This window comes from Prunus dulcis, chromosome 8 (assembly GCF_902201215.1).
Source record: "Prunus dulcis chromosome 8, ALMONDv2, whole genome shotgun sequence".
Classification (NCBI taxonomy): Eukaryota; Viridiplantae; Streptophyta; class Magnoliopsida; order Rosales; family Rosaceae; genus Prunus; species Prunus dulcis.
Genome location: NC_047657.1, coordinates 9,998,232 through 10,023,869, shown reverse-complemented (window position 1 = coordinate 10,023,869; position 25,638 = coordinate 9,998,232). Strand labels below are relative to the sequence as shown.

The 25,638-nt window shown below is 36.3% G+C and overlaps 3 protein-coding genes across 7 annotated transcripts; 2 read left to right on the top strand and 1 right to left on the bottom strand.

The window, feature by feature from the left end:
• The first annotated feature begins 1,584 nt into the window (after positions 1-1,584).
• Positions 1,585-9,098, top strand: LOC117636503 (phosphatidylinositol/phosphatidylcholine transfer protein SFH12-like). Of its 2 annotated transcripts, XM_034371034.1 has the most exons (15): positions 1,585-1,733; positions 1,915-2,094; positions 4,706-4,934; positions 5,043-5,142; positions 5,247-5,513; positions 5,716-5,793; positions 5,916-6,017; positions 6,109-6,158; positions 6,295-6,394; positions 6,752-6,958; positions 7,119-7,196; positions 7,651-7,788; positions 7,930-8,013; positions 8,113-8,178; positions 8,292-9,098. In XM_034371034.1, the coding sequence occupies exons 2-15, from the start codon at positions 2,058-2,060 to the stop codon at positions 8,307-8,309; spliced, it is 1,554 nt and encodes a 517-aa protein (XP_034226925.1). In that variant the 5' UTR covers positions 1,585-1,733; positions 1,915-2,057; the 3' UTR covers positions 8,310-9,098. The 2 variants fall into 2 exon arrangements, with proteins under 2 accessions (XP_034226925.1, XP_034226924.1); XM_034371033.1 differs by lacking the exons at positions 1,585-1,733; positions 1,915-2,094 and adding an exon at positions 3,965-4,375.
• Positions 9,099-10,024: 926 nt separating this feature from the next.
• LOC117638149 (phosphatidylinositol/phosphatidylcholine transfer protein SFH3-like) lies at positions 10,025-14,845 on the top strand. 2 transcript variants are annotated; one of them, XM_034373260.1, is made up of 15 exons: positions 10,025-10,119; positions 10,436-10,607; positions 10,975-11,224; positions 11,332-11,431; positions 11,536-11,802; positions 12,029-12,106; positions 12,349-12,450; positions 12,541-12,590; positions 12,789-12,888; positions 12,989-13,081; positions 13,215-13,304; positions 13,560-13,683; positions 13,771-14,150; positions 14,260-14,346; positions 14,447-14,845. In XM_034373260.1, the coding sequence occupies exons 2-15, from the start codon at positions 10,559-10,561 to the stop codon at positions 14,462-14,464; spliced, it is 1,788 nt and encodes a 595-aa protein (XP_034229151.1). In that variant the 5' UTR covers positions 10,025-10,119; positions 10,436-10,558; the 3' UTR covers positions 14,465-14,845. The 2 variants fall into 2 exon arrangements, with proteins under 2 accessions (XP_034229151.1, XP_034229150.1); XM_034373259.1 differs by lacking the exon at positions 10,025-10,119 and adding an exon at positions 10,160-10,253.
• A 599-nt stretch (positions 14,846-15,444) lies between these two features.
• Positions 15,445-22,444, bottom strand: LOC117638148 (phosphatidylinositol/phosphatidylcholine transfer protein SFH8-like). 3 transcript variants are annotated; one of them, XM_034373256.1, is made up of 15 exons: positions 22,245-22,444; positions 22,067-22,141; positions 21,209-21,512; positions 20,426-20,525; positions 20,067-20,333; positions 19,888-19,965; positions 19,699-19,800; positions 19,535-19,584; positions 19,163-19,262; positions 18,940-19,038; positions 18,730-18,846; positions 17,525-17,657; positions 16,227-16,630; positions 15,869-15,943; positions 15,445-15,764 (listed from the first exon to the last, which is right to left on the bottom strand). In XM_034373256.1, exons 2-15 carry the CDS (start codon positions 22,098-22,100, stop codon positions 15,741-15,743), a joined length of 1,887 nt encoding a protein of 628 aa, XP_034229147.1. In that variant the 5' UTR covers positions 22,101-22,141; positions 22,245-22,444; the 3' UTR covers positions 15,445-15,740. The 3 variants fall into 3 exon arrangements, with proteins under 3 accessions (XP_034229147.1, XP_034229148.1, XP_034229149.1); XM_034373257.1 differs by having other exon boundaries at positions 15,461-15,764; positions 22,067-22,172; positions 22,245-22,431; XM_034373258.1 differs by having other exon boundaries at positions 15,461-15,764; positions 18,730-18,843; positions 22,245-22,431.
• Between the last annotated feature and the right edge of the window lie 3,194 nt (positions 22,445-25,638).

The following is a 25,638-nucleotide window of genomic DNA, read 5'->3' as shown; positions in this document are numbered from 1 at the left end:
TATTAGATAAAAGTAGGTAAGTGACACAAGGCAAAGCTACACCCAACAAGAAAAAAAAAAAGAGCTCCTTCGATTTCAAAGTCTCTTTGACTAGAACCTCTGTCTGTGACCCGAAACCCATTGAATTTCACATCCATGGCGAGCACCAGAGGATTATGACCCAACCCATTAATTTGATTTTCAGGTTCCTTCAAAGTAAAGCTCGGATTTAGATTTGGCTCTTGATTGAAGGCTGAATAATTGGTTTTGATGAGTACATGAATTCGGTTCTCGATGAAGTTGAAGAAGTCAACATAAAAAAAAAAAAAAAAATCAAAAAGTAATGGGAAATGAGACCTCATCTTAAGCAATATCGGATATTATCAATTTTTCTATGGATTATTTTCAAAACTGTACTTTGGATTGTAATCCCTTTGTTTTTATTCGAACAAGTTTAATTTTTTTTTTAGCGGTTCTTGTTTTACAACATTGATGACAAATGGGGTACCTTTGTTGATTAAAAAAAAATGGCATGGGGTGGAAGATCTTGGGGGAGTCGTTGGGGTTGGGGCAAATAGTCAAGGAATTCTTGGGTTGGGGAAGATGTTGGTGGGAGCTGGTTGTGGGTATGGAAGAGATTTGGGGTGGTGGGTGTGACTTGGGGAATTGGGGCCGTGAGGTGGGGAAAATGGCTTTGGGTGTGGAGGTTGACAAGGTGGTGAGTTGTTGAATTGAAAGAAAGAAAGAGAGGAGAGAAGAGTGGTGGCAACTGGGATAGGCTGGGATGGTGGTGTCTTGTTTATTTTTTAGTTTTTAGGTTTATGTGGGTTTTTGTTTTGAGGGTATTTGAGTATATTTAACTGAGTTTTTGGCTAGTTTTGAAAGTTTTTATAAAATCTGACATTTATAAAAGTATGGAGTAAATTTTAGTTTTTTTTTTTATTATAAAAACTCGAGGAGGACGCAAGAATATGAGAAGTCTGCCAAAGTTTATTATTATTTATAATTATTAAATATATTAATCGAAATGAATGAAAAATAAGATAACTTAAAATGAAATTAAATGACCTGACATGTCCAAGTAAGGTGCCACATCATGTTGCATAGAATTGTGGTATAAAAATGTGGTAAGAATGTGCATTATTCTTAAAATTAACAGTTGGCTATTACAATTGATCGAATAACTACAAGTCAATTGTCGCATCATATTGTCAGTTAATGTGATTTTAAATATAAAAAAAGGATAAAGCATGCACAAGAGTTATAGTAATTTTGCCTGGAAATAGGTAAATACCGTTTGGAAAACACAAAACAAAAAGTTGGTTTTTGCTCGGAAAACAAAGAATGAGATTGAATGGGGTGGCTTGCATTTCGCATACTGTCTTTCTCTTCCAACAGAAAGCCAAAAGTGGGCAATGCGTGCACAGCAGAGACCATGTCAATGGAAATGAAAAAAAAAAAATTAAACTCTCCATTCTTGTTAACTCTTTCTTTTCTATATCAGTCATGTCATCCTCGTCTTCCCTCTCTGGCCGTGCAATCTCTGAGATTAATCCGGGCCATATAAATGCTTACCACTTTTATCTCCTACCCTCTACATTCTTTTTTTTTTTTTTCCGATACAAAGCAAGTCTAAAGCCGGAAGAAGGGCGGGGGAGGGCGATAGTTGAACTCTGACCATGGATGTGGGGGTGTAGTGCTCAAAATCACTGAAGTTATTAGCCCCACCTAACCCCCTACATTCTTGTCAAAAGGTATTCTCACCTACACAATTTTTTTTCCCTTCAAATTTGGTAATATTGATCAGGTTTCTTATTAATTTGATTCTAATTACTTCCATGCATGCTACTTACCTGATTGTTTCTGCCTTTGGCTTTTTCTTGAATGTCTGTTTTTTGTAATCTTTGATTTGTGTTTTGTTTTGGTATGTACAAGGTTATAGGTAGAGGCATATATCTCCCGAGGGCTCTAGTTTTGAGCACCTTATGATACATAAGTGCTTGACTCTCCTATCCTCTGGCGGTCTCAAAACACTTGAGCAACCTTGTGAGATATATTAATCGTGTTCGATCGAGAATATGTCTGGATCTGAAGTTGACCGAAACCTTAAACCTGGTAAGTTATGGGTTCCAATACTTGTTTCTCTACATATGTTCTTCCTCAATCTTTGGAATGATCTTCATGATTTTTAGGTTTTTACATGAAATCCCATATATAATTCTAATGATTGTTATGAAATGAATATGTAGTTTGATGGTCATATATGTGATCTTCTGAAATTGAATTCATCAACATTTTTGAGTTCTTAGGTTTCCCATATTGATAAGGAAATATGAAGATAAATACACAAAATTTCAATACAATATTACATTATAGGTTTAGGGTTTGCTCTTTTTTGGGGTCAAAGGTTTAGGGGTTTGCCTAGAGCAGAAAAACACAAACAAGCAATATAGATTAGCTTACGTACATGCTTTAAGTCCTCTTAATCTCTTTCTTATGGTTAAATGAGAGATAATGTAGTTAAGGGATAGAGTAAGTTCTCCAGTCATGGTTTTTATGCAATCTCCTCCCTTACACCTACCTGGCTATTAGGTTAAAAGAAAGACACAATTAGGATCAAGAATATGATGATTCAAGTGGTTGATAGTGTGTGTGATGAAGTATTTTCCACTACCGATTAGCATATAGAGCATATGCTAATCGAGTTCTAGTCCCACTATTTAGAATTTGAGTCCAATCATTACAGCATCCTCAATGCATATGTAAATGGGGATGGAGATGTGACTGATTTTCATCCCCAATGGCTTTTGTTCACTCCAATGGACCAGGAAATGGAGTTGTAAAACTCCCACCCCATCAATAGATTAAAAAAGAGATGGAAGGATGCAACTTATTTTACATCCCCAATTGGAGGGACACACTGAGAAAAAGGGAGAGTATGGAATTTTGCACGTAAGAGCAAAACATGGATGTAAATGTGGAGTAAGAAATAAGTTTAGAGCATCTTCAATGTGTTTGTGTAAAATTGGGGATGTAAATATGATTTACGCTCCCCACTAATGCAACTTCTGTAAATCTGATTTGCATCACTTTTACATCTCCACAATGGAAATTACATTTCCAAGTTTTAATCTTCCCACTAGGGTAAAAAATCTATTTATATCAATCAGAGATGTAAATGGAGATATAAATTTTAGGTTAAATTGTAGCAATGGTTCCTCAAATAAGATGCGACTTTACTTTTCATCTCTCATGTCGCAAAATTGTTATGGTCATCCTTCAATTAGACCTCGTGTTGCATTATTGGTCTTTTCGTCAACAGAGTTAAATATTCTGTCAAAATTAAGGGCAAATTAGGAAATCCCATATAAAATATTTATTAGATAAATAAACCCAGTCTCTCCATTTAAGCATGTGGGGAAGAAGGGTTTGGTGATTGGGGAAGTTGATTTTAGTAGCAAGTTGATTTTTGGAGAAGATAAGGAGCTCTTGAGCTACCCAAAGTTGAGCTACACCTCATTAGTTGGAGGCAAAGAAAACCCTGCTGATGCATTTTACTATGTCTAGATAACATTCATCATGGTTTGGAGGGGAAGTGGTTGACATACCAGAGGAGACTTGGAATTTGTCACCAGAAGGTGCCGGAGGCTTTGGGCCATCTGGGATGATGGCGTGTGGTTGGGTTTAGGTAGAAGGAGGTGGTGGCTAGATAAAAGTCTTAGTTACGCCTAAAATATTTATCATGTGCCTGACATGTGATCAATTTTGACGGAAAAATAAACAGAATCGATGTAAAGGACTGGTGGTGCAACGTAAGATCTAATTGAAGTACGACCATAACAATTTTGCAACATGAAGGACGAAAAATAAAGTTGAATCTTAGTCGATAGACCATTGCTATAATTTAGCCAAAATTTTATAATGTATCACAAAAATGTGTACTAAAAAAACAATAATTTCAAAGAATATAACTTTACAGGTAGATATTTGCTTCTAAACAGGCCGCCCTAACAATACCAAGGAATCAAAAAACGATATTCGCTGTTTGATTGAGCTTGCCGCTAGCGTTCGAAATAAGAAACATAAAAATAAAAAACGATCCTATTTCGCGCGCGTGGGATTGGGTGGCCTTCGCTGCCATTCCATGCGCCAGGAGCGGCCCCGGCAACCCACGCGCCACCATCGTGGCCTTTGCGGCCGCCAGACAACCTCTAATGGAGGAAATTGTGTTGCTCACCATTTCTTGTGGTTAAGAGATAGAGTGCTCTCAGGGACTTTTGGGATCTACCAAGCATGTTTTGGGGTCATGGGTTCAGATTTTTGGTTTCAGCCCAATACATTTTTGACAGAAGAAGATCAAAAATTGTTTCTCTTAATCAAATCTCAACACAACTGGGTGAGTTGCAGGCAGAGATGTCATTCTTTTCTTTATATTTGCAGAGAAAAATTGTTCAAGAATATACCCATTACTTTAAAAGTAGATATTTCCCTCTAAATAGACGTAACAGTACAAAGTACCCTACAAAAAGGATATTCTTTTGTTGAATTTGTTTAGCTAACATTCGTGGTCTCAGTTTTGGTTTGTTGGGTTTTCTTTTTCCAATTCAGATCACTAATTTTCATTTTGTTCTTGGTTGCATTTTGATTTCATAATATCTAGGAGAAAATGGAAATGTAAAAGCCTCGTGTTTGTGGGTCTATTTATTTTCACTTATTCTGTGTGTAGATGAAAACTCTGAGGATGAGAGGAAAACAAAGCTTGGGTCTTTTAAGAAGGCAGCCAACATGATTACAAACTCCTTCAATAAGGGTCGAAGGAACAGCAAGGTAATGTCTTTCCCTATGGAGGATGACATTGATGCAGAGGAGCTAAAGGCAGCTCAGGAACTCCGGCAAGCACTTATCTCGGAAGAACTACTGCCCTCAAAACATGATGATACTCATATGTTGCTAAGGTTACACATTCTCTGTTTTGATTGCTATTAACATTGATTTGTGATGCCTGAGTTGCTATTATCCGGTTATGAATAGATTGTTTGTTATATTCTTGTATGATGGTGCAGATTTCTACGCGCCCGGAAATTTGACCTTGAGAAAACAAAGCAAATGTGGTCTGACATGCTACAGTGGAGGCAGGAATTTGGTGCTGACACTATTATGGAGGTATTCTTCAATGCTTCTATCAATCTGGGAATATAGTGGAGACAATTTAGCCTGACTATCTAATATGTGTCTGAACTTTCCCCTTTGGTTATTTCCTTGTTAAGGACTTTGAGTTCAAGGAAGTTGATGAAGTCTTGAAATACTATCCACAAGGGCATCATGGAGTTGATAAGGATGGACGACCGGTCTACATGGAGAGACTTGGTCAAGTTGATTCTAACAAACTGATGCAAGTGACGTCAATGGAACGTTATGTGAAGTACCACATACGGGAGTTTGAGAGGACCTTTATATGTAAATTCCCTGCCTGTTCCATTGCAGCAAAGAAGCACATTGATCAGAGCACCACAATTCTGGATGTACAAGGAGTGGTACGTGAAAACTCATTCTTTTAGTTTAGGCCAATTGGAGATACTCAATTATACTGACGACAAAGTGATCTTTTCATTGAGTTAATGATGGAGATCTGCTGGTTGCAGGTGTCAAACATGATGTTATTTCATTTAAATTTTTCCATACTTTTAATTTTAATTTTTAAGAGAGGTAATAGGTGTTCGTATAATCGGTGTGCAGGGGCTTACAAGCTTAAATAAATCTGCAAGGGAACTTATCCAGCGTCTTCAGAAGGTTGATGGTGACAATTATCCTGAGGTATCCTGTAAAAAGCTGTGTCATTTCAAGTTCGCATTTAACAAGCTTCTTGGCTTGGTTCCGTAGCATGAAAGGTAGTCTTTGTATTCTGTGGCGCTGATTGAATCTTTTGTTTGATGTAGACCCTGAACCGTATGTTCATCATCAATGCTGGTTCTGGATTTAGGCTCTTATGGAACACTGTCAAATCTTTCCTTGATCCCAAGACCACTGCAAAAATTAACGTAAGTTTCTGCCATTTGTTCACTATAAATTAGTGCTAATTTGAAAATTTGATCTAGTACTGTGCTAAAGGTGCTGGTGATTATGCATTAGGTTCTTGGAAATCAATACCAGAGCAAGTTGCTTGAAATAATTGAGGCTAGGTATGTATGCCCTTTTAGGAAAAATATATTTTCTTCAGTCCTGTTCTTCATCTTGCTGTATGTTAATCTATATCTAGTTCAATCTAAGCTAATCAAGCTTCCTGTGATAACACTCTTTCTTATAATGAACCTGCAGCGAGCTGCCAGAGTTTTTGGGTGGTACTTGTACTTGTGCTGATAAGGGTGGCTGTATGATATCAGATAAGGGCCCATGGAACGATCCAGAAATAATGAAGGTGATTTTCTATTGTTAGAACATGAAATAATTATTGACCACAAACCTAACAACTTAAGCTTTTGGGGATTTTGTTAAATCACCAACCTAAGTTCGAATCCCTCAATTACAACCTCTCAATATTAGGTTGAATTCAACATGTTGGGCTCTAGTGTTGTTGGACAGAGGCCCACATGTGAGGGAATGTTAGAATAATAAATAATTGTTGGCCCACAATTTAACAGCTTAGCCTTTGGTAATAGTGGTAAACGAACTAATTTTATCAACTAGTATTTGACTTTTCTTTGATTGTGACATCTCCTAATTCTTAGTGTAACGTGAACAAAAGATCACAAAATCTGTTATTTTCATGAGGCAGATGGTTCAGGGTTATCGTGAGGCAAAAAGCACAAACAACAATCCATCAGGTGATATGGAGGAGAAAGAAGAGAAAGAGGAGAAAAAGGAGAAAGAGGAGAAAGAGGAGAAGACAATCTCTGAACCGGAGAAGACAATCTCTGAACCGGAGAAGACACTCTCTGACGAGGAGAAGATAATCTCTGAAGATGATCGGGCTCGCACAAATGTATGGAGACCTTGGCCCAAGTTTGCGTTTTTGTTTTTGTTTTTGTTTTTGTTTTTTGTTTTTTTTTGTGCTTAACTGTCTTCTTTCAGTTTTTATAAATGATCAATTTCCTGACTTTCTATTTCTTTGTTATTTTCTCTTGGTATGGTCCTGCATGAAGAGAATGGATTCTTTCTGCTCAGAAACCTTTTTGGAGGCTGAAATGCATGTGGATCATCTCTCCTCTGTGCCTGAAGATGTAAGCTTAGGGGACTTTCATGTTCCATCTACATTTTACAATTGTGACCCAAACATGTGAATTCTGCGATACCTTTGTTTTCTTTACTAGTTTCAGGCTTTTGGCATCCTAATATAAGTTTTGCTACTCAAAAGAGGGTGGCTATTTGCAACTTCATCCCTTTTTCTTTCATATGCATAAAACTTCAGGTTTACAACCCCCTTCAAGCATCATTGGGCAACTCTTTTGTAGCTTCTTGCAAGCAACTATGTTTTTTTTTTAATCACGAAAACCATTTGCATATTTAGATTTACCTACTTATGGATTAGTTAACACTTAACTCTCAACCTCTCTCTTTTTCAAAACTTTTTAGTCTTATTATAGTTCAGCTTAGCCTCCATGAGGATAAAATTCTGCATCCGGCACTTGCTGGGCCATTATCATTTTATGTTTTGATTTGCTTCATCGTTTGCAGCTTTTAACTCCCAGAATATGTAATAGCCCATATTTTGAGGCAATGGTTGACAAGGGAACTGAGAAAGAGGCCGAAAAGCTGAACGCTGCTCTCAACCGACTCAGTGCCTTAGAACAAGAGCTGTCCTCAACCAAGCAGGTAATCATCTTGGTATTCTTGAATTCTGTCAGTGAAGTTGCATACAAAAACAAAAATTAAGGAACAGAAACTAAAGATCCAAATCAAGAGAAAAATAAATGTAATCAAGTACATTTTCTTGATGTGCCTATTCTTGTCAAGGTTGAGACTCAAAAGGAGGAAAAGCTGAAGGCTGCTCTTGACCGTGTCAATGCTTTGGAACAAGAGCTCTCAGAAGCCAAGAAAGTAAAATCTTGATACTCTTGAATTATTATAGAAGTTGCATACAAAGTTAAAGCCAGAAAAAGAAAATCTAGACATTTTCTTCTTGTTTCATTTTTGCAGGCACTTGAGGAAGCCCGCCATAAACAGGAGGAGCTTCTAGCCTCAGTTGACAAGGAAAAGAAGTTTGTATGTAACTTAATAATTGCTAATATTTGCTTGGCCAGTTAAACTTTCTGTCTATCTCAGTTCTATTGCAAGTTTATATTTTGACCTTCTAGTGTTTTGGACTGTAATTGCAGAGTTTATTCTGTTGGTGAGGGGGATCAACGCAAGCATTTATCTAGTGTGGTTGATTTATTAGTTCAAGTTTGCATGGTTCTCAGGAGGGAAGAAGTGGAAATGTCTGCCTATCTGTGTTGGGCTGTTTGGGATGACAGGAATTCTACCTTGCATTATTCATGTTATAATAGCTGGCATTGTTGTTGTGCGAGGAGTTCCAAATTAGCAACCGAAAACCACCCTCCAAGCCTCACAAAAGTAAGAGCCTCCTCCTGGGTTGTTTTATAAGATTCCATGTATATAACTAAGGGAAGACAAAGCATGCACCTAGGGGTTGGAATAACTATTAGAGATGCGGGACATGACGTTGGCAGCTATTGAAAAACCGCTACAGAGGTACTTTTCACCCAAAAAAAAAACTATAGAACTGCAGGGCTATTTGGAAGGGATACAATACAATTTGCAAAAGATATTGCAGGGTTTGGCTCAGGAATTGTATGTGATATGGAAGAGGGAGAACATATGGATGGAGGAGGGTCCTCTGTGGCTCTTTCCGTGCCTTGCAAGTAATGCATCTGCAATTGTACTATCTTCATATAAAGAGAATTTTCAGTTTTGAGATTAAAAGAAAAATAGTAATTAGGCTCTAGTCCACAGTTTCAACTCTTTGTTTGTAAAAAAAAAAAGAAAAAAAAAATTGTATCAAATACTTAATTAGATGCGGTTCTTACTTTTTCCTTTTAAATATTTAGGCCCCTTGTGAAGTTCTGGAGTTCAAATATTATGTCGCCTCTCCTCTCCCCCCCGGGCACCTGTTATGCAAACTATATTTTTATATTTTAATTTTAATTTTTCATCTCTTGAAACATAACCCTATATGTGTTTAGATAACATGGAGAACTGATATAGACCCTAAAAGGGACACCAAAACTTGACCACAAAAATAAAAAAGGACTCCAGAACACTGCAACAAATCAACATGAAAGCATCTTAATATAGCATGACATTGCTGAAATAACTCAAATGTTTGACTTAAATTAATCTATGATTGCCATAACCCTTTCCTAACCCTCGCTAACTAATTGGGCAGCTGGCAGAACAATTGCAAAGCACCACGATGAAAACTTAGTGGAGCACCACAATTCACAATATCCAGAGGTGCATGACTTCAATATCTTAAAACAAAGAAGAAAGGTGGTTGACTATCTCCTCCAACCTTCAACAACCGAGTAGGAGTTCTAATGACTAAAAATAGAATAAACCCAAGAAGCAAACGACACGAAACCACTTTTAAAAACGAGCATCTCAGATTTTCATGTAAATTTATGTAGGTCAAATTAATATGGTTAGAGTAAGGGACGCAGATCAAGGAATTGATAAAATCTATTTCTAATCTCCTATGACAACAAAAAAAAACAGAAGGAAATTACAATTCAAGCAATGCCAATAATAGTCACATTTCCTTATTTATCATTTTTAATAACATAACAAAAAAGAGATAAAATCATCAAGAAATTTGTGTAGTAGATTTTGCGTGGAAAAAGGTGGAAGCCGTTGGGAAAAGTTAGTTTACTTTGTGCGAGGGAAAAGGAAAGAGAACGAACGGAGTGGCTTGCATTTCGCATACTGCCACCAGAAACCCAAAACAACAAAAATGGTCACCATGCACGGCAGAGAGTCAATGGGAAAGATGAGACAAAATCTCTCTTTTTTGGTGCCAATCTTTCTTTTCTAAATCAGTCATGTCATCCTCGCTGTCTCTCTGGCCGTCCAATTCCAGAGATTAATCCGGGGTCATATATATGCTTACCACTTTCTCTCTTGGCCACCTACATTTTTGTCACAAAGGTAATCATTCTTTCCTCTTCTACACCCAACTCTTGTTTTCCTCTCTCTCTCTCTCTCTCTCTCTCTCTCTCTCACATGCTAGCTAGCTTCTGATTCCACAACTTTTTGAATTTCCATAGCTACCTTTCTTTTGGGTAATTGTCACGTTTCTTTCTCGATAAATATATCAATGCAGGGAAACGTTCTCTTGTCAGACAACATAAGTTTGGCACGAGAACATTACCCTTTCAATGTGTTAACAAGATTAATGTTTTGTCCTCGGCTTTGTCTTGAATGTTTTGGCTTCTTGATATTTTTGGTTTTTTTGGTGTACTAGGTCATTAAGGTGTAGGCTATATCCCCTGAGGGCTCTAGTTTGAGCAAGTTTTGATATATGAGTGCTTGACTCTCCTATCGTTCGGCTGTCTCAAAGGTAGAGCAACCTTGCAAGATATCAACCATGTGTGGTGACACAATGCCTGGATCTCTTGACCGACACCTTAAACCTGGTAAGTTGAAACAAATCCAATATTTTTGTCTACACGTATTCTACTCAACCTTAAAGCTTCAATGAAATTAATCAATGTTGGAGTTGTCCATGTTTTGCATCTTGTAGGAGTAAGATCATAATTTGAAAAAATTTCCCTAATCAGGATTAAGATTGCTGGTTGAGGTTTTCTTCTTGGAAACCAAACAAAATAATCGGGGATCGCTTTCTTTTCTAGTTAGCGGCATTGTCATCCGTTTGTTCATAGACAATGGAAATAGCATATGTGTATGTGAAATGTATAGAGTAATGGTTCAACAATGAAAAAGATAATAGGTTGTAGAAATTGTTTAGCTTACGGTTTGGAAATATGATTTTTTGGTTTTCAGTTCATGAAGAAACTTCTGAGGATGAGCGGAAGACAAGGCTTGGGTCTCTTAAGCAGAAGGCAATCAATGCCTCCTCCAAGTTTAGGCATTCCTTTACTAAGAAGGGACGAAGAAACAGCCGGGTAATGTCTGTCCCAATTGAGGACAACATTGATGCAGAGGAGTTACAGGCAGTGGACGCATTTCGCCAAGCACTTATCTTGGAAGAACTACTGCCCTCAAAACATGATGATCATCATATGATGCTAAGGTTACTTATTCTATGTTTTGGTTAGCATTGACGATCATTAGATGATCGAGTTTCTGTTAATTATGTGATTGCTTACTAAATTTTTATTTTCACGTACGATTGTGCAGATTTTTAAGGGCCAGGAAATTTGACATTGAAAAGGCAAAGCAAATGTGGGCTGATATGCTTCTGTGGAGAAAGGATTTTGGTGCTGACACTATTATGGAGGTATTCTATAATATGCTTTTATTGAATTTGCCATATCCTGGAGATCATCTAGGTCGCTACTATGTTTGTGCTTCCTAAATCTTTCCTTCGGTTATTTTGTTAAGGACTTCGATTTCAAGGAAATTGATGAAGTGTTGAAGCACTATCCCCAAGGACATCATGGAGTTGATAAGGAGGGACGACCTATCTACATTGAGAGGCTTGGTCAAGTCGATTCTACCAAGCTAATGCAAGTGACAACAATGGATCGTTATGTGAAGTACCACGTCCGGGAGTTCGAGAGGACCTTTGTGTGCAAATTCCCTGCATGTTCCATTGCAGCAAAGAAGCACATTGATCAGAGCACTACTATTCTGGATGTCCAAGGAGTGGTAATGAAAACTTTGTGTCTTAATCAGACTGTAGACAAAAAGCTTTTTGTTCAATTTCAGATTGTAGCTAGATATTGGAGATCTGCTAGTGAGCACATCTAGTCTGTGGGACGTTAAAAATAATTGTTATATTGTTGTAGAGTTGGAGGAGACAATTTCATTTTTCTTTTTCCATCCTTTTTAATCTCAAAAGAGATAATTTTTAGTTCATGTGATCGATGTGCAGGGGTTTAAACATTTCAACAAGTCTGCAAGGGAACTTATCCAGACCCTTAATAAGATTGATGGTGACAACTATCCTGAGGTATGTTATATCCTTTAAATATCATTTCAAATTTCATCAAACAAGCCTCTTGGTTTTGCTTGGTCTAGAATGTGTTGAAGAAAGTAAAAATGCCACATCAGAAACTCGACAAATTATATATGAGTGGTTCCAATACTAATAACACCGGGGCCTTTTGAGATATAACCCCACACCTACTGAGCTATGCATGTCATGTAGTTTTCGCATTTTCTGACACTGATTGAAAGCTTGGTTCACTGTAGACCCTCAACCGTATGTTCATCATCAATGCTGGTTCTGGATTTAGGCTTTTATGGAACACTGTGAAGTCTTTCCTTGATCCCAAGACCACTGCAAAAATCAATGTAATCATTTGTATTTTCTCTACCTTAACCTAGTGCTAACCTATGATTTTGATATGTTATGGTGCTAAACGATTTGATGATTACACTCAGGTTCTGGGAAACAAATACCAGAGCAAGCTGCTTGAAATAATTGACGCTAGGTAAGTATCTCTTCAGGGCAAAATATTTTTCTTTCAACACATTTCATCATTCCATATATCTCTTATTCTATATCTAGTTCAAGCTAAGTTTCGCAAGCCTTATGATTCACATGATGCTGTAAGATATCCGTTTAGTAACCGAATATCCTATTAACTTCAAATTTGTGCCATAACACGCTGTCATTATATTTGATACAGTGAGCTGCCAGAGTTTTTGGGTGGTACATGTACTTGTGCTGATAAGGGTGGTTGTATGCGTTCTGATAAGGGTCCATGGAATGATCCAGATATAATTAAGGTGATTTACTTGGTTTCTCTTTAATTTTAGTATTTTTTTTGTCCATCTTTCATAGTCTAATATGAACAAAAGATTAAAATCAGTTATTTTGATGAGCCAGATGGTTCATAATGGTGAAGGAAAATGCCCAAGGAAGAGTTTGTCAGGAATTGAGGAGAAGATAATCTCTGAAGATGAGAATGCATACTCAAAGGTACTCAAATCTTGGCTCCAGTTTGCCTTTCATTTTGTGTGTTTACAGCATCTCTTCAAACTGCTTTCTCTCAGTTTTTCTAAACGATCGATCACCTGATTTCTGTATGCTTTTTGCATGCTACCACATGAAGAGATATGATTCTCTGAAATCGAAAACCGTTCAAGAGGTTGACGTGCATTGCCAAGTGGAGCATCAAAGACTCTCTCATGTGCCTAAGGAAGTAAGCGTAGCAGACTTTCTATCCACATTTCACAATTGTGACTGGAACATGACAGTTTTGTGATACTTTGTTGTCTTTGCTACTTTTAGCATCATACTCTTAACTTGTTCAACTCACAAGGGGGTGGTTTGGAACCCATTTTTTTTCATATCAGTCGAAATTCAGTTTTACAACCATTTTAGAAACTAGTGCGGATTCTGCAGTGCTGAGTCGCCTTTAATCAGTTGATGTGCTCACTTGCTTCATATTTTTCAGGTTCCAGTCGCCAAGAAGGGCAATCGGGGCTATGAGCATGACAACTTCAGACCAATGGTTGGCAAGACTGTTGATTCAACTTGGCCTAAATCAGTTCATTATGATAAATTTGCCCTTGGTGGAGGTATATATATAAAATTAATCCAATCAAGTATAATGCTTGTTCTTCCAAATGTTGTTACTAATATATTTCTTTCTTCCAATGCTACAGATTGCTTCTCTGTGCATGATGCTTGCAAGGTTCCTGAAGGACTAACCAATCAATTACTTTCTGCAATCATGGCCTTTATTATGGGTATTGTCGCCATAGTTCGATTGGCACGAAGCATGCCAAGGAAACTCACTGAGGCTACCCTCTATGGAAACCCTGTTTACTACAATGGAATGGTGGTCAAAGGTCAACCGTTGCCTGCACCTACCATCTCCAGCAATGACTACATGAACATGATGAAACGCATGGCCGAATTGGAGGAGAAAGTGAATGCTGTCAGCTCAAAACCCGCGGTCATGCCACCCGAGAAAGAGGACCTGCTGAATGTTGCTCTCAACCGAGTCAATGCCTTGGAACAAGAACTGTCAGCAACCAAGAAGGTAATCCATCTATTTCAAGATATATTCTTGGTTTCTTCTATTGAAGTTTGCATTTCCAGAAGCTAAATGTGAACATGTTCATTTTTTGCTTTTTGTTTCCTTTTCGCAGGCACTTGAGGACACCCTTGTTCGACAGGACGAGCTTATAGCCTTGCTTGAGAAGAAGAATAAGAAAAAGAAGAAGAGAAGCAAGTTTGTATGTGACTGAAATACCTTCTTTTTGCTTAACTTCAAGTTATGTACATTTCATATGAAGTGTTCTCACCTTCTTGGCTATTTTTGGATTGTAATTGCAGAACCCCTTCAAATGGTAAGGTGATAGCTCCGGTGATTTGATTGGATGCCCTGGATGAACCACTGAACATTCAGTGTCAGCTGCTGGTGGCGACGTTTCGATTGTGAGCCCCACGGATGCTTTGTCAAATTGCATTCCCTCTATGTTTGCTAGTTTGGTACTGTAAACTTAAAAAGCTTTTGTACATTATTGTGCAGTGTGCCTTTCCATTCACAGTTGTGTATATTTTGACTTAAAATGGGCACCGCTTTAGTTTGACAAAAGATTTCCAGGGTCCTCCTCTCTAGAGTCTAGCTTAGTTCCAGTTCAAAGTGCAAAGATAGTTGTTCTAAAATGAGTAGACACTAGACAGACAAAAGGGTTTAGGGACGAATTACGATAATGAGTATTTGGAACCATATCAGCACGGTTAGGTGAAAATTCTAACCATTTAAAAACAAAAATCAATTTTTTTTTAACAACGAATTGTTATTGACACTTCAAAAAAGTCATCACGCACGTGTGAATTGCAATTATCAGTCTTACAATTATTGAATTACTGAATTGTGGTATGTAACTTAGAAAGGCTTTCTTTAAATAATGGAATTACTGAATGGTCCTAGATCATTATCATTTATCATTATTATGCTAAATAAAATGTATAAAATTGCAGCATGACTTTCTTTAAAATTTCTGTGGTCGATTATCTTTAAGTCCTAGTGAATATCTAAGAGCCCATTTGATAACCATTTCAATTTTTGTTTTTAAAGAAAGGATGGGAGGGAGAAGTAACAAAAGTGAAAACAAAAACTTGAAAGCGAACAATTTCAAATAGATTTCACTTTTAAGTTTTTGTTTTCACTTTTGCTAGTCCTCCTACACATCCTCCCCTCTCATCTTCCCTCTCAATCCCATCTCCACTTTCATTATCATTTCCATAGTTGCAAAAGTATAGATTATCTTTAAGTCTTTTTTCGATTATTTTTCCTTGTTTTTTTTCCTTCTATAATTGATAAAAAATGCACCAAAATAGCCATAATTATAATCGAATCTCTGATTACTCTTTTCAACATTTCCCGGAAAACGGTATAAGATTAAGCAAATCAAACTGCACAAACATCCTTCAAGAAAATAAAACTCAATTGTCATTTTCCGTATCGTTCTCACTACGACAGAAATGGCATCATTTCAGATGATATATTCTGTGAGATCAAAGGTTGGTATGTCAAGTCAAGTACTCGTGTAGGGATCACATCTTCGAGAAACAGCTTAGCAAATCCCGTTTCGGTAGAGTCTCTCTCCATCAGGCAACACTTCTACCAGCACACAAACTTCTTTTTCTGATGACCAGCAGCAAGAAAAGTTTTTAGAACTAATGAATTGTGGAAATTGAAAATGAACAAAAAGAATAAATCTACGCGGATAGACTGTGTGGTCAACTTACCTGGAGCTTGGCTTCTTCTTGCCGGTCGATATAAGCCAACAGCTCTTCTTGCCTCATTAAAGCTTCATGTAGAGCCTGCTCCATATGAAACACACAATCAACATATGCATCATTCTGAAATGCTGAAACAAGTCCAGTAACAACCGGAAAATAAAAACCCCCAAAGTTGGAACACATGCATCATTTATATAAAAATGCAATGTGGTTGCATAAGGCATGTGATTGCATTCTTTGCTAGAAAGAAATAAAAATGCAATGTGACCCAAAGTTGAATACGTTAACTGCCATAATATGATTTCACAGGTGGAAGGCTCCCATTGTGTTGAGTATTCCTACACATCAAATAAAACATTAATACCTTTTTAGTAGCAATTAACTCTGCTTCCAAGGCATCCACACGACAAACAGCAGCATTCAGCAATTCCTCTTTCTCATAAGGCATCTCAGACGGTTTAGCTTGGAGCATGTCAACCTTCTCCTCAAGCTCCACTAGCTTTTTCAGTACAGAGGGTAGAAGATCTGCCCCTGTAAATGGTGCTGTTGGTGAAGGAGGACGGCCCTCTTCTTTGTTTGTTGCATCAAAAGCAGGTTTGGGAATACTTTGATCGTGATTATCCAATGTGTTAGGAAGCTTCTTAGTTACTCGGGAAGCCACTGAGCGGAAGAGAGTGAGAAAAGTCAGGAAGAAGGCCATAAGCGCTACCAAAACCCGACCTCGAATTCCTTCTGGATTTGTGGGGATGTCAGGTTGTTGAAGTGTCCCTGAAGTAAAAAGATCATTTCATTTTCTTGATTTATATAATGTCAGGGTACCAAAAAAAGTATTAAAAGAAAAAAGGTTAAGAGACTATAAGTTGTGACTAAAAGAAAAAAGCGTATTATTAAGTATTGCAAGGGTTCTTTTACAAAGCATTTAGTTGTGATTATATAAGTTCAATACCATATAATCTAGCATCTGGACTTGGCCAACAGGTAAAGGAAGAATTGGAGTGGTATGTCCCAAGTTCAAAACAAGAATATGCAAAATGATGAGGTGAAAAAGTATGAGTTTGCTAGAGTCAAATTCCAATACAGATTTCCCATTTCTGTAAAGGATACGCTTAGTAAAAGTTACAATATCCTTAGCAGCTTGAAAAATCTATAATCTCTCATTCAACTAATTGTTGAGAGACCAGGATAGTTGTTGCCTGGTTCCTCAGTTTGAACAGTAATGAACTAATTCAGGAAAATCAATTTTTGGTACTCAAGAGTCAAGACCACGGCATTCTGATGAGTGCTTTCTATTTCCTGAAGAAGGTATAGTATGTATGGAAGTACACAGATTCATTTATAGTTTTGCTGTATTCCATGTACTCAGGTCCTTTTCTCTTTTTGTTAAAAATAGGCATTTTCTTTGAGTTAATGTCATCTGTTTCCTGTGTTCCTATCCATGGTTCCTAAGTTGTTATGCAAAAACTACACTAATATATACATAATGCGAACAATTCAGTACCAGATATACCAACATCAGTATTAAAGTAAATAAATTCCCATTTCAACATCATTTTAAGGCTGTTTAGTCTTAAAACTATTTAGTTTTAATAGTTGTTCATATAACAATAACATAAATTCAAAAATGTTATATTGGCAGCAAAAGACCAGGCTAGACTTGCTGACCTTTGGCAGCATGGATTCTCTGGAGGGCCACTTGCTTTTTCCAACCAGCATCAACAGCTTTGTCAACCATAGGAACATATTCATCATAACCCGAGAAGCTACCTGCACAGTTTGCCTTGCCAATGACCTTAGCCTGCATATTTCATTATACCACATTAAAGAATACACAATTCACAATGAGTACAACCAACAATAAAGAGAGTAATAAGTTTCCAGTCTATACTTGTTAATTAAATAGCATTACATATCTTAACTACCCAATAGCCCTTAATTCACAACCAATTCAAGCACACTTAATCAATGGTCACTTATCACTACACCAGCCATTGCCAAATAATGCAATGCAGACAATTCACAAAACATACACCATTTTTCATTCTTCCACTCACAAACATATTTCAATTAGAATCCTTTTATAAGAAAAAGAAGAATATATAAATAAAATAAGTATACATACAACATTGAACAAGGGATCAGTTTCGATGTAATTATTTAGCGCTTTGCTCTGTTTTGCAATCTTCGTTGTGTAGTCTAGCTAGCATCTATTAGCTAGATCAGTGGACAACTTCTCCACTGTATTGTATTGTTCTTTATCAAGTAAAGTATATTTCTTATCAAATAAAACATTGAACAAGCAATCGACCAAAGGTTCAAACAAAAACTTAACATTAAACTAACAAACAGCTACAATTTTTTTTTTTCAAAAGACAAACAGCTACAAACTCATCCAACTAATATAACAAAGCAGCTAAAACAATCTCTAAGTAACAATGGGGAATAACAAATAATGGAATTTCCCACACATCATAGGAAACCGAAGCCACGATGATGCCCAAAAAAATTTATCCCACAAGAAAACCACCTCCTGCCTACATTCTTTTCAATGGTGAACCCTGATTGTTTCTATTTATACTAAGCCAAAGGGAATTACCACAACCACTTCCTTAGAAGAGCCACATTTCCACTTTCCAAATTGCCCCACCCCTAGACCTGCATTCTTCCCGGAACAAGACAAAATTTTCCACCACACCAAGTAATCCACATTTCTCTTCTTCCTTCTCAACTAGTCTTAAAGAGACAAACCAAATACTTGTACAAAATAAGTTCCTTTTTCCCATTAATCAGTTAAAATAAGTTATAAGCATCGAATGGCATAAATGAATATATTAATCACAATAATTACATAAAGAAAAGGTTAAACCTACCTCTTCACGAACAGGAGTCAATCGAAGATGTGAATAATTCTTCAAGGCTTTTGGGGATGCAATATCTTCCGCTTCAGATCCTGACTCAGCAGTGGATGTATCACTACCCTTTACCTGCTTCAATACATAATCCCCCAAAAAATGTGAAAAACTGATGCGAAAGTAACTCACTTTTTATTCTGCAATAAGTGAAAAGTATAGAAGTTTCACCATTGGATAGTGTGGCTTAGCATAAGCAAGAACCTTCCCTTCACTGTTTAGAACTTTAACAACTTGCCTTGCACGTCGTGCTTCACCATTAAGAACCATCTGAAACAAAGAGAACATGACATCAGAAACAAACAAATATAACTTGCAATAAAATTTGGCAATATACCAGGTAAAAGTTAACAGAATATGCAGCACAAAAGAAATCTAGAGGGCAGGAAATAACCTTCAGTATCTCAGGGTTTTTCCATGGCCCCTTATCAGATCGAAGGCAACCTCCCTGATCTGCACAGGTACAGCTGCCGCCCAGAAACTCTGGCAACTCACTGCATATTTTGAAATATCTTTTAAGTCTCAAGCTAAGTGCAATTATAAATGAACAATAGGAAACATAATGATCATCAGAGAAGACAAAAATCATCAGAGGTTGCAATGTTTTATTGCCTATCAATCAAATATCACAGATTCAGCCACGATTCCACATGATCAACAATCTTGATTCACATCACAGTTAGAACAAGAATAATACACTAAATCTCTGTGTAAACATAGCAAGGTTATAGCATTACAGATGACAGATACACTGCTGCCCCCTCACCTGGCATCTATTATCTCAAGCAACTTGTTCTGGTATTTGTTTCCAAGAACCTAAAATGTTGCATACAAAGAAAAAAAAAGGGATTATAAATACATGACATGCCAGTGAAACCAAAACTTTAATTGCTATAGTTCCAATACAAGGAAAAAGTAATTTCTACGTACATGAATCTTTGATGTTGTTCTAGGATCGAGAAAAGTCTTTACAGTGTTCCACAGAAGCCTAAATCCAGGACCAGCGTTAATGATGAACATTTGCCACAGGGTCTGCACCAATTAAGAATATTAAATTTTAATTTATAGTATATATAACAAGTAGCATAATTAAAGTTTTAAACATAACTGATTGCACACCTCAGGGTAATTGTTACCATCAACATTCTGCAACCGCGTAATTAAATCTCGTGCAGACTTTGTAAAATTCTTGAAGCCCTAAAAACATTTAAAGCGAACAAATATAGAATCATTAGATATTATGATTGCACTGAATATGCAGATTAATTATATTAAATGGTTGATTACAGGCAACATACCACGCCTTGAACATCTAAAATTGTAGTGCTTGAATCTATGTGCCTCTTCGCAGCAATGGTGCAAGCTGGAAACTTTATTGCAAAGCTTTTCTCAAACTCCTGAACATGGTATTTCACATACCGATCCATAGTGGTAACCTGCATTAGTTTGTTGGGATCTACTTTACCCAACCTTTCAATGTAAACCGGTCTTCCCTCCTTATCCACGCCATGATGCCCATGAGGGTAATATTTTAGAACTTCATTCAACTCTTTGAACTCAAAATCCTGAAAGAAACATCAACATTGTAAATGGAATTAGGAAAAAAGAAAAAAGTACCAAAACCTGCAAATTCAAATGAACTTTCAGCTGTAGTTACCTCCATAATAGTGTCGGCACTGAAGTCCCTTCTCCATTGAAGCATATCAGCCCACATATGCTTTGCTTTTTCAACATCAAATTTCCTTGCTTTCAAGAACCTGAAAGTAAAAATCTTCATGTTTAAAACTGGCAAATCGTATCACACAAAACAAAACAAAGATGTGAGATGGTATAAACCAAATTAAAAGTATAGAAACAATCAAGTACACTTTAAAAGCACATCCAAAGCAGCATGGGTTTAAGACCAAGATAATAGAATCATAATCAATGAACAAAGTTTACTCGATAAACCATCCACATTTTTCTACCAACATGTTATATGATATGAAATCGTTACTATTTCCACATACACTCCCAACTATCCTAATACATTATATGACTTCTAACACCATGCATACTTCATTAATATAACAATTGGCAACTATATTTCAATAAACTACAACAGAAAACCTTATATCTTATGAACCAGATTTAGGTATCACCTATAAGATTGGCAAAGTGACACTTGAGTGAGCTAAAGCTCAAAGGACCAGAATCAGAAGAGACTTACACCTCTACTTTTGTCATTTTACCATTGCCCATTTCCCTAGAAAACTAAAACTAAACCCAATCGATCTAAAGCATGGGTGTGATTTGATTGGGGGGTCAGTTTGAGTCCCCCATTCATCTTAATATCACGTAAGGATATCACTCAAGTGGCACAAGTATCTATCCAATTATGAACTTCCACAAGTATTTGCATGCATGATTACATGAAGACGCAAGGTAAACAACTGAGCACCTCAACATCATATGATAATCATCATGCTTCTCAGGCAGCAATTCGTCCATAATTAGTGCTTGTCGAAAGGCATCAACAGCCTGCAGCTCTTCAACATCACGAACATCTTCAATGGAAACAGAGCTGACTCGGCCATCACTTTTTCTCCTACTGCCCTTTTTCTTGAGAGAATGTTTGAATTTGGTAGATGCGTTTATCGCCTTCTTCTTCAGAGTCCCAATTCTAGTCCTGCGTTCATCCTCGGAGTTCTCAAAGTCAGACTTCCTCTCTCTTCTCTCATCACTACCATAAAATCCTTCAAAACCTGTGGCACAATAACAATAGCATCGACATTAACAACTGGAGTGTCATGCATTGGAAAACATGGACATGTGAGAATACAAATATGACCATCATAATCATAATTACACATAAAAATTGAAACTTTCTTTTAAAACTTCAAATTTAACCTAAGTATTCATCAAATTAACCATAAAGCGCATTTCTCTAAGACTGCTCGTTTTGGTCCCTGATAAAATGTAAAAATAGAAAAGGAAAACATTAAAAAGAAAACTAGAAAAACAACAAATTTTATAGGTCGATATCTTGACACAAGAAAAAGAACAGCCGTATACTCAATCAATCATTTCTCGCACACAAAAAGGGGAAAGAAAAAGTCAAAATTCAAAGCTCCTTCATCTTCTGAGTTTTCTCAGCAACCAAACGGAACCCCCAAATTTAGCAAACTGAACACATCCACAACCACAGTGCCTCAAGAGCACACAAACCCTAACAGATTCAGCAGCAAGAAACAAGCACACCAAGAAGCAGCATATCGCCGACAAAAAAGCAAAGCCAGGAGAGAGAAAGACGACTCACAAGGCCTGGCGAACCGATCCAGCGGGCCTGACATTCTACACTCTGATCAGCCACACGCATCAACGCAAATGCACTCTGTCAAAAACTCGCATTTACATCAGAAACCCTAGAAACCGCCAAAATCAAACCCCGAATCTCCAAAGCTATCTCACAGCAAGAAATGTGAAGAGCAATGTACCTTTGGTTTCGTGTCGCCGTTGATCAGTATGAAGATCGGTCAGCAAGCTCCCTGTGAGCCGATCTGCAGCTGGAGCGTCTTGTCTGTAACGGATTCACAGAAATTGTCGAAAGATTCTTTTTTTTCTTTTTCTCTCTCTTTTAAATTAACAAATAAATAAAATCGTAAACAGGCGACGGCGAAGAGAGAGAAGGAAAGAGTGAGAGAGAAGAGTTTGATTTGTACTTATAGTTGGACTTGGTGAGATGCGGAAGGCGGTGGGGCCCAGTGGGTCCGGGACACGTGGCGGGTGAAGAGCGTTGAAGACGGAATCTGCCTGCGGTAGTTGAGTGGTAAATGGGAGTAACCATTTGTAAAACGCCTTCTGGGCCGGGGGCTTTTTGGAAAATTCTACAGTAATTGACTAATAATTTTGTCAGCCGGGAATGGAGGGAGAATTCGTATTTATGGGAGTATTAATGATGTTTTGTTCTTTGTATTTTTGCACGTGCTATGTTGGGAGATGGAACAAACCTACAATTTGACACTTTTTTTGTGTGTTTTATTTTTATTTTAATTTGTGTTTATTTATTTATTTCGGTATTCTGTTTTTTATTTTGCAGTGTGGAGTGGAGATAATAACTATTGGGGGTGTTTAGGTCGGTAGAGAATTATAAATGCTTTTCTTTGACTTTTTGGTTCCTCATAAAATATTTAAAAATTAAAGAATTTGTTGTTAGTGGTATTTTTCTTTCCAAAGTCGAAAAAATTCCTAAGTATGAATTTTTTTTTTTTATAATACAAGTGATAATACAAACTACAACGGTGAGAGGAGTTTCTCACACACACATAACTTAGGTATTATAGAATTTGAACATCTAACTACTGATCTACAAGTCAATTCTTTCCTTGGCATTAATTGATTCAAACAAATACAATCAAATATGAAATAGCGTATGCATAGATAAAAGAGATTATCCGGAATTTAATTTTGAGGATCTTGTTAGAAGGTTCACCAAGAATGCTTTTTCATGATCAATTTGTTTTTTGTTTTTACATTATTTTTAATCAACGGAAGAAGTGATATTCAAACTTAACATCTTTTAATATTGGGAAGAAATACTATTAGGCCAAGACATACTTGATGGAAAAAAAAAATCAATTAAATTAAGGGCATGTTTATGTACTGAGAATGAGAGAATTCATGCATCAAGGTAGCTTGGCCAGAGAGGAAATAGGTCAAGTATTACGGATTTTAATGTGAAACTCACATAATGTTTTGTATTCTCTTTCTATTAATAAACACATAGGAAGTCAAAATTGGAATAATTTCAATATGCATCCTTGATAAGTGAACATGTCATTAATATCATTCAGTCATCTAATTAAGCTCAAGTACTTATAAAAAAAAATAAAAATAAGAAGAAAAAATAAGTTGAAATACATGAACGAATACAATGCTTGTGATAAAACCACTTAAATATTTTTGAAGAAATTAATTACGAAATGTTTTATAAGTAAGCTGATTTTTTACAACAATAATTCATGAATGGTAACTAAAAAAAAGAGTGATTCAAATCATAGGACCACAATGGATGTGGGCTATTTTCTTTCTTTTGAATTTACATTGTATGTGGCGCATTTTGTTTTTTTTGTTTTTTTTGTTTTTCTTGTTTTGGCATTAAGGTTAGGAAGGAGGAAGGAGAAAACTCACACACATGGGTATTACAACAGCTTGAACCTAAGATCATTTGGAAGCACACCAAAGATCTGAGCCAATCCAACTAACACTTCATTGGTTATTGTATGCGGAGCTTAACCATTATGAAATGAATCATTTCTACATATGAGTCTTTGCTCGACTCAAATAGTATGAAGTAAATAGAATGACGATCGATAGGTTTTTAATTCAAATATTTATGTAAGGAAAGATAACCATTTTCAATTAATGTCAAAGATCCTACAACTCTTCTTTTGGATATTTTTATTAAACTTTTCAATTATTTAGTTTGTAGATGTTGGGTCTTGAATCTTGACGAAGGGCAGACCAAAAATAGCAATCTTGATCAAGGAAAAGTAGTAATAATGTGTCTCTCCTTCACTATCAATGACCCTCAAGAATCTTATGATATGAGTGCCAATACTAAAACTACAAATAAATAATTATGATTTAAGAGTAAATTTTTTATGATATAATAATATTTTTTATTTATTTAAAGAAAGTTAAAAAAATATTATTAAAAGTAAGGTCTAAAATATCAATAATATCGACGAAATATCAAGGATATTATCAGTTTTTTGGGTCTATGATATTTTGGAACATATCCATACACATATCGTATAATTATCGATAATATCGAAAAATATCGACGTCAATAATTTCTCATACGCTTCAACAACATTCGGTCAAAATATCATGATAATATCGAAAATATCGCTATATAGACAACGTCAACCATTTTGGATCCATATGGGTGGCATGTTAACAACTACAAGCAAAACTATTTCGGGGATTTATCATTTGATGACTACTTTTCATAATACACTTACTCAACACATAAAGATGATGAAGATAGTAAAAAATTTGAACCTTATAGGAACTCAATGTGGTACTAAGTCACTCATGTATCTTACCATGCAATGTATAAAATGTAAAATATTGTAGTAAATCATTATAAATAAATGATTATGGTGTGTTTAATCTTCTTTTATTAATTACTACATATATTATACGCTCACAGTGTTTGTCAGCTCGCTATATAATCAAATTATGATTTCTCTCTAAATAAATTAATCTCTTTTTTTTAGTCTCATGTTCGAATCTCATGGCACCTTAGTAGTGTGTGTATGTGTGTATGAGAAACTCGTCTTCCTCTAATAGTTTAAACTATCGCTTGTATTAAAAAAAACTATTTTTTAATAAATATTTTCAAATAAACACGCATTAAATTATGAGTTTTTTTTTAGCGAACCATAAATTGTAACTTAAATGGGCATTTATTTTGTCCATGGTACGTAAATATGACTTTTATTAACCTAATCTCATAAGTCAGAAGGAAATACTAAAAAGATAAAAATTCATCATATTGATATCACAATAAAAGAAAGTTTATAACTAAAACTTGTGATCAATTAACAAATTCATTATCCTTAATGCAAAATAACTTCTTTTAATAAATCACTCGAACTATAAGCCTCAAGACAATCCCTTTTCGGGCTACAAGCCTCAAGAGGATCCCATTTGTTGATATGCTTACTAATATGTCATCATCTTCAACAAGTTTTTTTGTTAATATTTTAAAAGTAAAAAAGTAATCTTTCATAAATGAAAGAAAGCAGCCTTCAGCATGAAACACGTCCAATTTGTACATCGAAGGCTGAAGCGGCTACTTTAGTTGTTGGTCATCTCCGCAGA